This window comes from Pieris brassicae, chromosome 11 (genome assembly GCF_905147105.1).
Source record: "Pieris brassicae chromosome 11, ilPieBrab1.1, whole genome shotgun sequence".
In the NCBI taxonomy this organism is placed as follows: Eukaryota; Metazoa; Arthropoda; class Insecta; order Lepidoptera; family Pieridae; genus Pieris; species Pieris brassicae.
The window spans coordinates 4,331,727-4,348,035 of NC_059675.1; the positions used below are offsets into that span (position 1 = coordinate 4,331,727).

General features: G+C 32.9%; 1 protein-coding gene across 1 annotated transcript in view; it reads left to right on the top strand.

Moving 5' to 3' along the window:
- The window catches only part of LOC123716606 (insulin-like growth factor-binding protein complex acid labile subunit), a 47,691-nt gene extending 36,954 nt beyond the window's left edge, over positions 1-10,737 (top strand). Inside the window, exon 3 of the mRNA XM_045672435.1 lies at positions 6,904-10,737. Coding sequence (XP_045528391.1) covers positions 6,932-8,659 — 1,728 coding nt within the window. The 5' untranslated portion in view covers positions 6,904-6,931 and the 3' untranslated portion in view covers positions 8,660-10,737. The remainder of the gene's footprint in view (positions 1-6,903) is intronic.
- The last annotated feature ends 5,572 nt before the right edge of the window (positions 10,738-16,309 follow it).

A 16,309-nucleotide genomic window follows, 5' to 3' on the forward strand; every position in this document is an offset into this window, starting at 1 on the left:
TTGAAGTACACAATATGTTTTGGTAATTGCATGCTTAACCACTAACACACACAGCTAGTAGTCTTACTGTGTTTTTGTTTTAAGCTTCTAACTGTGAATTTACACAGACAGTTCTAAAGAAATTAAGTTCAAAGATCTATCTTCTATTAAAACTATTTAACTAAAATATTTCATTGCGTTTGTTGATTAATGTTCTTAATTAAAGTGGAAGTGTTGAATTCCTGCAAGTTGAAATAAAAAATTGCATTAGCAAAGTTGCACTTAGGTATTTTAATGAATCTTGTTGTAGAAATCTGTTGTCTAGGAACTTATAAAGCGAAGGAAACTCTTCAAGCTACTGAAACTTGTCAAACAGGTTCTCACGTCTTTGTATAATACTGTTAAACATACTTGAAAACTTTTAACTTTTAACGAAGTTTGTATTGAAATTATTTGGCAGACTAAAAGGAATTCTAATTTGTTTTGAATTTTAGTAACTTATATATATGGAGTAGGTCATTGCCGTAAATGACATTTGTAATAGTATTGTAAACGTTTAAATTGAATAGTGTTTTTTTCAACGATGACCAAGTGATTACTTTTCATATATATGGCGTATTGTAAGATCATACTGTACTTACTGGCCTGTAAGCAATCAATTTAACCTACCGAAGGAAAAAAGCTATTCAAAAAACTTTAACATGACACAAAGCTTTTAATCATAAGACGGCTGGACTTCTCGAACAAACCCTACTAAAACCGTCTATAGTAACTCAAGTAACGTCATTATTGCACGTCTGATTCAATGATTATATAATTGAATCAAATTTAATGTTACGTAACAAGTACTAGCAATACAACCTTATTAGTTTCGTTCTTATGGTTTTAAATATAAATTTAATAATTGAAATATTTATTTAAATTCTAAATGAAAGAAATAATAGTACTACAACCTTCTTGGTCTGGGCTTCCGATTTCTGTATCTGTTTCGCGATAAATTGTTTTTCTAATAGGTGGTCAGCGTTGTGTGCTTCACACACTCCCTACACTACCGTCTCTGCTTTTAAGTCGATAGCAAAGGGAATGCCGGTTTCCTCACGATGTTTTCGTTGTCTATTGCACAGCTGGGCTCGAACCTACGACCCGCGAATCGCTTTCAAGCCGCTAGGCCAGCCAGCCAGGCTTTATACTGTACAGCCTTAAGAAATACCACATACCATAGTATATTTAATAAGGAACATAATTATTTTGGACAATATATTATATCAATAACATTACATAATCAAATGTAGAATACAGATGTCCGCAATAAATCACATTATCTGTGGCCAGGGTACTGACCTCCAGAAGACTGATAACAGAACTAGCTTGCGGTACAAATCTTTTTACTTGTACAGGATATGTCCCGCTAGACATCCTAAGACTCGTTAGTTTTTTTTATGTTTGTTACGTTATATTACTAACATCAATGGACATATTAGTAATTCGAATAAGGAATTCAATGTAACTCCATTCACGAAGTTCGAGGAGTTAACGATTAAACGATTCTGGATCGATGGAGTGGGGTGGAAGTCCAAAAACAAAAGAATGTTACGTTAGCCCTCAAGAACCGAACGGTGGCGACAATTATAATGAAATGCATACAGTAATTATTTACTTAAAGTTTTTTTGATGAAAATCAATAAATGTATTAATATAATATTATCTTGACGAATTATTTTAGGAATATACTTTTATTTAGCTGAAAAAATAAATCTCTCTCATTATTAATACTTTAGTATATTGCGGGTTCTACTGAATCTTTTAATAATCTTTAAGATGGTTGTGTAAATGTAAAAATCCCAAAAAAATACGTTTTTAAATCAACAGATTCGTTTCGATGCGGGGAATGGTTTTCGTCTTGTAGCTACGCAATCAAAGGTCAAATCGAATTAATCAGCTCGGCATTGCCTTTGAGAGGCGCAGACCATTTGCAGAACACTGATTAATAAATACCTCGCGATACTCGGCCTCGCAAATGGGACAAATAGAGAATTCAGTTCAAATTAATTTCCATGCTAAACGATCTAGACATATATGTAATGTAAGCTCGTCAATTAAATCATAGATGTGGATTGTGCTCGTCCACGTTGGAAACGTTTATCTCTTGATAAATGAAAGAAAATGGTGCTAAAACTCCATCGGAATGAATTCCATCCACCATTCGGTACTTTCAATTGTTCTCCAAATCTAGAAGCCACACTTTTCACGTATCTGGGAACGTCAGTGCAAAGCGCATTGTTCGATGCGTTTTTTACCAATGGTTATTTCGGGAATCCTCCCATTCACCGCGCATTCATTCATACACATTACGTCCTAACCCGTAGTCTCGACTGTAAACTTTGAATACGTTACCGGAAATCCCTCGTTGCAATACCGAATGGAAACTGAAACGTAGGATTTTGTTGCACGCCACGCTTTTAGAGGCGCGGCTGAGCTAAGCGCGCTATAGACGCAGCCAGCTTTTCGCTCCCGTCGGGTTAAACCCCTTGCATTTTGCATTTATTAAAACCCAGTGAAAAGTATACTTTATAAGCGTACTTGAAGGGAACAAAAACGTTTTTGGATCTAATATAGCATTGAATCAATACAGACACATTTTGTTGCTTTTTGTGGTTCACAAGAACGATTCCGTTAACTATTCTTTTCCTTTAACGTATTGGCAATTTGCCATAAGTGGCTACAACTTTTATTGCTATAAAAGGCTTCTTTCAATGAACGGGGCTTATTTAATGCTTTATTGACAACATTTTTCAATGTGGGAAGAATTTCTTTTTATTACCCTAAAATGTTTTCATTAAATAAGTGTTATAGCTACTAGATTTAAAGCAATCCTTGGGATTCTGAAGGAACTAGGCTCGCGTTCCGAACACGGCTTCAGAGTGACTTTGGCTCAATGAGCTATTTCATTATTTAACCCGGCGGGAATCGCGAATCTTTGAGATATTTTTATCAGCATACATTCACTATCATATTGAATATTTGGTTCGCTTTCAATCGTTAATAGTATGAATACGAATTCATACTAATATGTAAACCTAAAAAGATTAAAGGATTTTTATTAAAGTTATACATACAAGTTTCCTATAAATTTAAGTAATACTACTTAAAGTAACAACTTCTAAATTTTTCATACAAGATTAACTTCAAATAACTAGTTTTAATACTTTATACCTTATGGAGTTTCAAAGTAATCCTTGCGGTATAAACTCGTGTAAACAAAGTTCTGTTTTCTAATACCCCGGTACGACGAAGCCTATACTTGATATTCAAGTTATGAAACGCCTTACACTCTTGGTAGAATAAACCTGGTTTAAATGAAGCATTCAGTCTGGCCATTTTTAATCGAGTTACCATTGAACAAACATGCTTTTAATCTGCAACGTCCGCTCTGGCCTAAATTCGTTCATTGACTATTCATCTGTGGCATCGTAATAGAAAGAGGAAAGTCAAGCTAAAGCCTTTGGCAAATGGGCGGCACTATACTATAAACCCTTACATTGATCAAGTGCCTATTAATGTATATAGTACAACAATTAAAGTTTTAAATAATAATAAAATTGATAGTTTGTAAAATACATTACTCACTTTTGAAATAGACAATTGATTCAGTAGTTATATCAATGAGAAGTATATATTTAGTTTCTTATTGGAATAAATATTGGTCGATTTTGCTATCGTCAACTAATCTTAAATGTCTTTACCGTAGAGAAAAGATTTTAAGCCTCGGTATCCATCGTGATTACGTAGCAAGTGGCAAGTTTTGTGTTCGCCTCATGGACGATTCATCGACGGCCCTCGTTACGCTCACGGCTGAATGCCGCTTTAGCACTTCTCATTATTGCGTTTATAAAGGCGCTATAGAGAACACTGATTCACTAAGTTTCGCTCAGTTGCGATGAAAGAGAAAATGGACTTGTGTAGGGCTCAGTCACAAACTTCTTTTTGTTTTTAGCCTGCAAGATTAAGGTTTTATTTTGTTTGCTTTTTAACTTGCAAGACTTGTATATTACATAATATCCAAGATGATAAATCACTACAAATATTTCTCCCATCTGCTATAAACTTGTCAGACTGTTTTTAAATATAAATAATTTTGGATTTTACCTTTGCCAGAAGCTTACAAGCACTTGTGTAAGTTAATGATTTAGCAATGTCAAAACGTTATGATCATATTCGGTATATTGGTTAGGGCGTGGACTCTCTATCGTCGTTATAAAGGGTAATTACAACTACCCTAAGGACTAATTAGACGTTGAAATTCGATTAGAATGTCGCGCTTATGGGTTTGCCTAATTATTATTTAATCATAGTTTATTGATATTCTCATAACGCTTTAGTTTAATTACACTAATTTAGTACGTTAAACAAAAGACAGTCTATTCTAAATTTTCAAAGATACAGCTAATTATTTTTATTCTACTGAAATTCCTCCACAAACTCGCATTAACTCTGTTTAAACAGCTTTTCTTGAAAGGGAGTTTACAAAATCTTGATCTGTCAATGTAAGTACGGCATTTGTTTCAAGTTGCAGATTCTACAAACTACATTTACTGCATTTCTTCCTAAGAGGAATGCCGTCATTTATTTTCGTGGAACTCAACGTTGCAGTTGCATTTAGAACGGTTGTCGTTCAGTCCGCTTTTTGTGTTGTTCGCTAGCGGTACCAGCTCTGACTGACCAAGTTTTCTCATTATACAAGTCCGTTCTTAACTTAAAACCATCACAAACGTACGTATTTGAAGTGTAACCGCACAACATAAATAATTTTCAAGCGTTGCCCCCTACATGCAATAATTTTTCAACATCGAGTGAATAGGGACTATTTTAAAAACGAAACACTTGGATATTTTCTGGGAAGAGTGGTTAGCCGACTTTTACACTGGTTTTATTGTCTTCCACCCCTCGTAAAGCGTCCTTTGTGCTAGTAATGTCTCAAGTTGTATTACCAGTGCGATAACTTTAGTGGGAACGGTTCGGCGTTGATTGCATCGGCCACAATACCACAATTAGATCTAACTAAACGGAGAGTTTTGATAATAACCCAATAGTGTTGACTATTATTAATAGCACGGCACCTTTAATATTGAATTTGCCGCTCACCACTGTTTAGTAAATTACGGCATCTTCAATCGTTAGCGGTCGCATGTAATAGATAGGGTACCGAATTCATTCGGCGCCAGGAATTTATCCCAATATATTGTATCTACACTTAGGTAATGTGATAAACGGATTTTGGTTTTAATTTAAACGTGTCCTGTAACCATACAAATTAAACGAGATTTAACTTACAAAGACAAAAGAATAAAGCTGGGAAGTCAATTACTTAAAAGTAAAATCGAGACTTGAAACATTGCTCGTGTTGCGGAACAATTGTAATGGGATTTTCATCAAGTGGAATTTGGGGGTTCATTTTACCGCTGTAATAGAAAAGTTCGGTAATAACAAAGAACGAAACATGTTAACGAAAGCGAAATTCACGATCTTAACTCGTAATGCGGACAGGAAATTGAAAGACAAAAGAGTACCGACCGGGGCAGTATAGGCTCGGAAATAGAGGGTGTGCCCTCCCTTAGCCATTTCATCGGAGCCGCTTAACCACGACCACCTTTGAGTAAACCCAAAAGGGGGACAAACGTACACTTCGAACGTTTGTGCTATAACGCTATGATCAGAGTATTGTTTATAGATTTCTTTAATTTCTCAAGATGTTTATTTGGTAAATGTTTAACAAATATAATATAAGTACATTTTGTAAGCCACTGAGTCCATAGAAGCCTTTTCTATTAATGTGATTTAGAATGTAAAAAGTAGCTACCCGAATTAATCTTAATACCAGGTCTGATATGTATCAAATGTACGTATATGTATGGTTTCTGTAATTCAGGCGCAATGGGGTAATCCATTCGTGTAGGGCGATATCAAATTGCGGAGGGATGCCACGAGAAACGACTTCTCACGTCTTCACAAAGACACGAACGCCAACTCCTTATAGAATTGTATTTATTTTCCGAAACGTGTTACATTTTATCTGAGGAATTTGATTATCTGTTAACAAAACGCGATTAACATTTAGCAAGCCAACAATATCTGAAGTGCTGAAAGTTTCAAACCCTGCTTCGTTTTCTAATTTAATTTGCATTCAAAATCAGAAACTTTTCGTGACACTGTTTTGCATTATTAATACTTTAGCGTAGCGTGATCTCCCTGGTGGTACACTAGAAGCCATAAATTGAATTCCAACCTTCGCAATTAGTTATTCCCGCGCGTGAAAACTTTTGAGATCGTTCGCTTTCGTTAACAGATGTTACGGTGCTATTCATTATACATTCCGTCGAATTGTAAAGCCGAACATTTAATTTAAAGTACCAAATGCTCCTTTGTTAATAGCCAAGCGTTTTCGTTGGTATTGTGTGGAATTATTTAGGCGGCGGAGGATTAACGGAACGAGTCCAAACTACTACTTCTTTTCACAACGGTACATTTCTAAAGTGATCTAATACGTACTACTCATATAGAAAATAAATTTTTTATAGACCATTTAGGTAACTATAGACTAGAACAATATTTGAAAACATATTTAATCTACGCCTATAAGTCTGATTCACCACAAACAATTCCAATTTATATAACTTAATTGAGGGAGAGGAATGTATTTTTCTAAGCAGGTCGACCCAGAAATAAGACAAAGATTTTATCATACTGATAAGCTCACCTTTTTAGGCCTCCCCTCTATGATTTAAAACTTAATTATCTAGGGTAAAATAATTTAATACTGTGGATAAATTTTAAGTTAACATAAAAATCTGTATTATCTTAAACTTTGTGACATTAAATAGTCATTGTATTAAATGAGATTTTAACGTGAACTTTTCTTTCTTTCAGGTACTCAGTGGAGTTTATATGAAATGTTATGGGCTCACGCGGCGTAGCACACTGGAGCTGGGTGGTAGTGGTAGCGTGGGCGTGGAGCGCTGCAGCGCGCACATTATGTCCGCCACGATGCGAATGCGACGACGCGCTCAGAGCGGCATCGTGCGCCAATGCAGGCCTCGAAATAGTGCCTATACAACTCAACCCAGAAGCAACACAAATAAACCTAACCCACAACTCTATCGACAATCTTCTATACACATTCGGCTTTTATACCCAACTAACCATCCTCGACATTTCGTACAACAAAGTACAAGACTTAGGAAGTAGAAATTTTGATAACAACATCGAAATGACCCATCTAAACGTGAGTCACAATGCTCTCAGAAAGTTAGACAAAGACACATTCATTGGTCTTAAGAGACTCGTCGATCTGAATTTATCTAATAACGAAATATCTACTATAGATGCACTAACTTTTAAGGATCTAACAGTATTAGAGAGACTCGATATGTCTAATAATAAACTAGTGACTTTCGAATCTGATACCTTTGAACCACTATCTTCACTTCGGATTTTATATTTAAAAAACAACTCTATACTAGAAATACCCTCCGTCAATCTATTGACAATTATAAGTCTAGAGTTTTTAGATCTCTCAGAAAATTTGATACAAAGGATACCAAAGCATGGGGTGCCGTACTTAAAGGAATTGAAACATTTAGATCTGAACAATAATATAATAGAAGAAATCGATCACTTGGGCCTGCACAACTTACCTTCTTTGCGACACTTAGATCTTAGCGATAACAACATGACTACGATTCCAACATCAGCTTTGTCAAAGTTGTCGAATTTGTCTCATTTGTATTTGAGCGGAAATTTTTTTCACAATGTATCAGCGTTGTCTTTCCAAAGCCTCTTTCATTTGAAACATTTACACTTAAGTAGGATATACAATTTAGAAAAAATTGATTTCAGAGCATTTGTTGATAATATAAATCTACAAAAGATATGGATGAATGAAAACTTAAGAGTAAAAGAAGTGCCTCCGAGATTATTCCATGGAAATCCGAAGCTGACACACGTTTATATGAAAAACAATGCTTTAGAAACACTCGAAGCTTCACACTTTCCAATTGATACTTTACAAGAACTTGAAATATCGGGAAATCCATTTGTATGTAACTGTTCATTAGTATGGTTATGGAATCTTATAAGAGAATGTGAACTTCGCAGCAGACAAAGTGAAAATACTAGTACAATACTTAAAATTGATTATGAAGACGTAAAATGTGCAGCACCAGAGCATTTAACGGGAATTCACTTTATTCAGATTCCCGAGTCAGAGTTTGGTTGCTCCAGTGGGTGGGTTATAGTCGCTATCGTGGTGATGACTGTAAGCATCATCACAAGCATTGTTGGTGGAGTTTTGTACTTTATTGGACCTCTAAAGAAATGTAAAGGAGACAAATCAAAGCAAGTCATGACGAGCGTTATGCTTAACGGTGATGTTTCAAAATTGGGGAACGGATTAGTTTACACAACCCGTGGTAGAGAAACTGATAGTAAAAGGGAGGTCGATAAATACTTAATGATCGGTTCGTCTGTTACTAACAACTTCCATTCGTTAAATCCTCCCTGGCAAGCCATGGATAAGAACCCTTATTACCAGGAAGATAGTGATGAGCACATTTATCAACAGTTTGCTTATGAAACAATCCCCCCACACAGGACCCCAGAGAAACCACACATAGTGTATGTGTAACATAAGGTTATAGTGATGGACTTTGTCAAAAGCGTAAACAATTTTATAAGACGTTTAATAAAAGACAATTGATATGTGAACGAGTAACCTGCAATAATGTAAATAATGTTATGAAGATGTGATAGCTTTGTATATAAAGATGTATATAGATTAATTTTTAAATATTTTTGAATTTGTACTTAACTTGTTTAGATATAATGTGAATATTTTCCTTGATATTTTAATGTACAGTTGAGATATTATTAGCTGTTAATATGTTTTAGATTCGAACAGATTTTCCTTTCCTTACCTCAAGTATGTGTTTTACAATTGTGTATACTGTAATTATATTTTAATTATATAATTCGCTATAATTAACATTTTGGTTATTTATGTAGTTCCTCAGACATTATGGGTAGTTCCATTAATATAGGGGTTAAAATACTTAAAACTTGTAATTATATCGTAGTTACTATATTTTCTGGAATAAAACACCAATATTTAATGAAAACTTTGTACAAAAATGAGCAATATAGAATACTTCCTTCATATTATAATAAAATACGTTAACTTTTACTATTGAGAGTATTGTTAAAGTATAAAATTATTCGCTTGACAGCACATGGAAATTTTGGATGAAATGCGAGATTAATAAGCGCGAGATATTTTGATAGTTAGTACAAATCTCATTAAATCAATATATCACATAAATAGAAAACTTTTGGAATAATTATGATTATTTTCTAATAATTTTCTATCATTTTACTTCCATGTTTTGTAGGACATTTATAAAAAAAAATGTAAAACAAAGATTTAATAAGAACTTTAAAACGATACTTTTTGGCTACTCAATGAATCTTTAACACTTCTGAATATGTTACCTATAAATGGGCATAGCCCTATAACAACGCTGATAACAGCGATTGTTAGTCATACAACAATATATTTATATTTATATAGTATGGACTATATTTTGCGACTAAATGTAACATTCGTAGTTTAAATCGCCATTTATTTCGAGTTAAATATTCTAACTTCAATAACTAACTCGCATAACTAACAAGTTGAATAATTAACCGTCAGCTTGCTAACTGCGATGTTACTTTCAGTTTTTGCTTTTCATTACCGGCCGTTGCATTAGTTAAACAGAAAAGTAAAACTGGAATATTACCTTTAATTTATCGCATTTTAAGAACGCTTTGAAAATTTTCTAATGTTTACAATCAACACTCTATATTTGTTTAAAAAATTAGTTTAATGAGTCACTCGTTTCATTTCTGTTTTTCTTAATATAGTTATTTTCAGTTACGTAATAAAAGTATTAAGTATTTAATAACTGATACCGAATTTTGTCCAAAATTTCAATATGATAATTATAATGCAATAAAACCAGTTGCTCTGATGGTGAGGGGTACAAAATGATTAGCATGTTACTTGGCTATTTTTATAATTTTCTTTGACACTTTTTCAACACGTTATCAAGATATTTGGAATTAATATTTTAATATGTAAAGTTAACTATCCTTTGAAGTACTAACAACAAACGACTCACGGAAGGTAATTTTATTGGGATAAAAATAGTATATTATGTTAGTTACTTTTGATGTATAAATATTATTTTGCTTCGGAAAAATTGAAGAATTGACTCTAAAAATAATGTATTTTTGTGTTTTTCTTTGAAACTGTAATTTGCGCTATAAGACAGATCACTCAATTAACAGTTTTAAATATATATTTAAGTTTCATTAGAATTTTTAAATTTTAATCCAATAAAATTATTATAAATGTAATGATAGATTTACCACTAATAAAAATTAATTGTAATGTCGTTTTTGAAAGTTATTACCGAATGAAACGGCAATACTCTTAGTTTATTAGTAATACTTTCGTCTCAGGAATAAACGCTTGAAAATATAGCTAAAATACATATTACCCTTCAATCATTTTCTAAGTATACAATTATATATTAACTAACCTGTATCTGCCTATACCCAAGGTTAAAACTAATCGAATTAGCATACAGTCTGTAGAATAAGTATATTTATATAACCTTAAAATTTTGTTATGAAACTTATTAAATATGTACGCATTAAAACAAACGACAAATAAACAATTTAAAATTTTAACTTGATGTATTATTTATCTTATGACCACTACAAAAACCTTACTATATGTCTTGACATGCCTCTGAGATTTTAATAACCAAGACAGCGATGTACATATCTCTCACACATCTACATATACATAACATATTCCCTTTCTTTTTTATACACCATTTATTGTACCATATAACACGGAAGAACTGTAGTAGTCTAGTCACCCAAAACGTCTTAGAAATTTTGTCAAAACCATATTTGGCTTTTAAATATAGAAGTCCGCTGGCGCTATGGCCCGAAAAGTGTTATGAAATCCGAAATGCGAATATCTTAGCTCTCATGCAGGCATGCAGCAAGTCCTCTTCAACTATGTTTTTAAATAAGTTTTTTATAACACAACTTATATATGGAGAATTAAAACTTTGAAACAAATCTCGCCACTTAAAATCAGTCAATGCATAAAACGAATTTTTTTTATTTGTAATTATATATCGAAACCAACGTAGAAATTATATGTTAACATACACAATTAAAAACTGAATAGTGAGTATCAAACATTGTCACAAACCTACATTTAATTTATTGAAAGAAACCTTGACAACACGATTCCATTACGTTTTGGGCCGAAACAATACAACAATTAAACTGAAAATGTGGAAATAAAGAGCAATTAAACATCCACAATCACTCGTTATTCGTTTAAAATTGAAGGTATAAATGAGAACGGCTAATGAATTTCGGTCAGGATACAAGTTGATTATGATACAGTCATTTATGTTAATTAAGTTTATTGGAGAATGTTTTTTAATACAGGTAGGCTTAGCTAATGCTATGTGATACCGCCGTCCATTGACACTCCCTTCCTGAAGGCTCGCCAGTGCCTTTTAAGAATTGGTTCGCTGTTTATAGAAAGACACTAAGTCAAATTGGGTCGGAAATACTTTGGTGGGTAGCTGGTACCACACAGTGGTGGTGCGCGGCAAAAGCTTAAAAAAACGCTCTCTTGTGAAACGAACGAATGTTCATATTAAAAACCTTTTACTGTCTTTGCTGTAACAAATACAACAACAATGCATAAATAATTTCACAAATCGTACCAAGTTGCATGTACTTCTACTACAACAAAAATCTAATTTCTTTATTTATAGATAACCTACCATCAACTGAGACTAAAATTGACGCGTAATATACTATTTCACCTTCACGGCGCAGTATAATCGCCACCCCATTACACTAGGTGGAGGTTTATTTTGCTGTAACACACACACAACAGTTATAAGCCAGGTATGCTTAGCACGACTGTGAGGGCGCCGAGGGTACACCAGATCTGTAATAGAGATAAATGAATGTCAAAGTACTCAAATTACGACGGGTTCATACATTGCGCGTGCTACTCTCATAATGGAGTTCACATGTAAGGTATTTATTTCCCAATTAGGATTTAAATTTGTTTAGTTGCTTTAATATGCGCTAGAGGAGTCATTACTGTTGGAGTTTCACCTTAATTCCTTTTGTCTAAAATTATACAATTTTGTGTAAGAGAACTAAGTTTAATTACCTAATAACCAAATCTACTAAAACATTACGTTTTTTATAGAGTATACGACACCATAACATTTCGATTCGTCAAGCCATTTAAACAGTGACAAAGAAGTACAGATAAAAACCAACCGTTGTTAACGACTCAAAAAAGTCAAGAACGCGTGACGTCCAATCAAACTACGTTAGAAGGCTTTAGCGCGTAAACATAAAGGCCTTCTGAAAAGAGGCTTCAGGGGTAGTGAGATTTATTTCATGACAGAACTCGTTATGGCACCGAAGGGACAGAATGCAGTCCCCTTCTATAGATCAGCAGATCAAGGTTTATTGTGGTTGAAATGAGATAGGCTTTCTGAGTGCTAACTTGTTGTATTTGCTTATTACATTAAAAATAAAAAATTGAATAAATCAGTGGCGCTACAACATCTTTAGGTCTGGGCATTACATATCTGAATCTGTTTCATGATTATTTGTCAATCTAATAGGCCCTTGAGTGAAAGGTAAGCCGGCTTTCTCACGATGTCTTCCTTCACCGTTCGGGCGAATGTTAAATACGAACATAGAAATTAAGCCCATTGGTGCACTTCGAACCTACGACCTCAGGTATCAGAGTCTCGCGCTGAAGCCACTAGGCCAACATTGCACTTTGTTTATTACTTATGTATAACAAAAATAAATATCACAAAGTTGGTTTGTTTTAAATAAGGCAATATAGAGTATATATTGGTTAAAGTAGAGTAGAGTAAAGTATTAAGATAATCTATTCTATTCGAATAATTTTATAATTGATCGATTCATACATAGTTGATAACTTCACTTATTACTTAGTAATCTTCTTGTACGGTTAGAATCGCGTTAAAGAAGTACAATAAATAACGTGGAAGTATTCGCAATGTACGAAATAGACTCAATAATGTGGTAGAGTGTAAATAAATTTTATAGTCGGAGATAAAACCCATTACGAGAGCTTTACGAGAAGCACTCCCCTAATGATACGGATGCTTTGCATATAAGTTCGCTATTGATATAAACGCAGTCATCAAAGTTCATTACCTTAGTAATTGAAAAACTACTTCACATTATTTCTATTATATTTATACATTATAGATTTAAGTATTGGATATTTTTAGTTAATTTTAGTATATTGTATTTACTAATTCGAAAATAAACTTAAAATATAAATAGCCTTAAAACGTAAAGGACCAGGACAGGCCGTAAGCCATTTTCCGCTACGGCGCGACTGTAAATCACGCGATACGTTAAAACCTTGGTCTGAACGTAAAATATCTTCATGAACGCGCATGAAAAAACCTGAATTCTAATTTAAATAATCTATTATTTAAAACTCTAAATTGTTTTGTTTGAAAAGTCCTGGTTCTTCTCTAATAGTGTTAAAAAAATTCAATGACCTTTATAATGAGAGGACTATGAAGAATGTACATAATTTTTTCACAAAAAAGCGCATAAATTAAATGCTGTAGAAACAAATTTATCTTCTTTTACCATCAGCATACTAATGGCGCGGCCGTGGCGTCTATCCTCAAGGGTGGCCTGCATCAATAAAATTAACATTGTAATCCACTTAAAGTTACGAAAAAATTACAACCAAAATGTGTTTATCTTTTGCATAGATTTGCGGAGTCCTTTTAAAATGAAATGGCAAAGCGACTTCTTTAGGACAATGTGAATTTTCCTTTGATGTTTAAAATTACATTTTTAAATTGGTAATCAAAGTGAAGTCTCGTAATACACACTGTCATCTGTATTTTTGAACTGAAAACTTCTTAAGCTGCATGAGGGTAAAACTTTTACGGATGAAACGCAATAATAATAATATTAGCGTAGCGCAGCGTTTTTGTCGAAGTAAAGGGAGAGAGCCATTGAGACAGATTGAGAGAGAGTGAGAAAGGGCGAACGTGGCATGAAGCAAATAGCCATGGAGCGAGAGTAGAACGAACTTATATTGCATATTTTACAACAATACCAATAGAAATCGCGTCGAATAATGTAAATATCTAAGAAATAAATTACAAAAATTAAATTTATAATTTGTATTAATTTATCGACACTTTTAATATTTTAATGACAATAAAATTCCTAATAAATCTTCTTTTCCCTCCATCGAAGTCTGGGAATATGAACAAGGCTTCAAAAGTTTCACTTCTGTAGTGTGTACTTTGTACGCACGCACTTTTTATTTAGTTTTGCTAGTACACATACATAATAAGAAGATTGACAAGACCTTGTTCAGTAAGCTTTAGATTTTAGTTTATTGTATTTAAGTTTTTCCTTGAATTATGCTATATGTTACTAAATGTATAACAAATTCTCTCTTTAAATACACATCTTATTTAACAAGTTTCAGTTTCGTCCAGTTCCCTTACATTATATAATGTATTTATTTAGGTTTTTATACATCTATCGATCATAGTAAACATATTATGGTAAATTGGTTTTAACGACAATTATTATTCAACATTACAGGATGTTTAATTCTTGTACATCAATAACTAATATTAATATTTCACGTAAGTCCATAGGGAACATTTTGGCTCTTAGCGTCTATTATTCTCTTACAATAAGAAATAAATTACGATTTCTTATTACGTTTTTCATTTCAGAGGGATAACAAAGCTCCATTTGACGGCCGTGTTATCACAGTTTAATGAATAATTCCCACGGATACATTTTTCATTTTTGGTGAAATAATTATTGAGAATATTTAACGAGCCTGATTTATTTCCGATTTTTCTTTGGTTATGCCTCTTAGGGAGCTCAGTATATGATATTGTTTATAACGTATAATTTTTTTTGAATCTTGTAAAAAAGTATTATTTTATCTTACTGTATCTGACTTTACTGAATAATATAAAACTTAATTGCCCTTACGATTACAACTGCTACATATTTATTTAGTTATTCAGTTTATGTACCCATGACTTATCTCTCAATATGCATGATGAATAATATGCATTGTGTATAATTCAATAATTCTACCTAGGGATGAGTATACTGCATTGGCTCAATTGTGCTAATTCGCTAACATGCGCTTATGTTCTAACACATTTTTTGTAGCGCCATTGATTTTTTATAATACTATATTAAAAATATTCTCTACCTATTATAACATTTATTAACTTTCTGCCACTTCACTTATCTTTCACTGGTTAGAAAAAAAATATATAAATTCAATTAACGTCAAAACCCTTTTCACTTTGGAAGATTTTCAATAATTACTAAGGATAAATTTAACGGAACTTTTTACGTTTTTCTTTGCTCTAACTGAATATTTAATGAAAAATATATTTAGAGCTAATATTCAATCATTGTCTAAATATTTGGGAGTGTTCCTAAATCTGTGACCCATATAGGCAACTATTTTGTTTTATGAATGTGATGCGATACGAAAAAACGTGTTAAAGATTCCAGTGAGTACAAAGATTTTAAGAGTTAAGGACCTATAAAATAATGATTATTATGCCGGTAATCGAATCTTTGGGTTACGCGCAGTATGTGTCACGATCCCAAAGAAGCGTCGCATCGTAGCTATGTCGCATTCTTATTTTATAATGCAAAACATTCAAACAAATAAAAATGCGACATTTTGCTCGCAATAGACGTAAATAATTTTAATTGTAAATAGGTAGAAAAAGGTACTAGTATTCTAGCGTCGATAATAACGGATTGTTATTTTACTTCGTAATGGCGTCTGGATTCATAAATTATTCCGACGCGTACTAAATACCTGAGCCATTGAATGTTTTGTCTTTATCATTCTTGTAATAATTTCAATTGAACACATTTTACAACAATGATAAAATAATCAATAGTATCATAACAAAAGTTTTTAATTAGATGGCAAATAAATTAAAGTTCAATATAGGACTTTTTTATATGCTACGACTTGTTATATTAATTGCAAGTCACATTGTAATATGAACTTTTTTTATATTTCAAAAATTCATTTGAATAACAAGAGATAAGCTCTCATATCGAGTGGAAAGTATGAATGAAAAACTAGCGTCACTGAAAATTC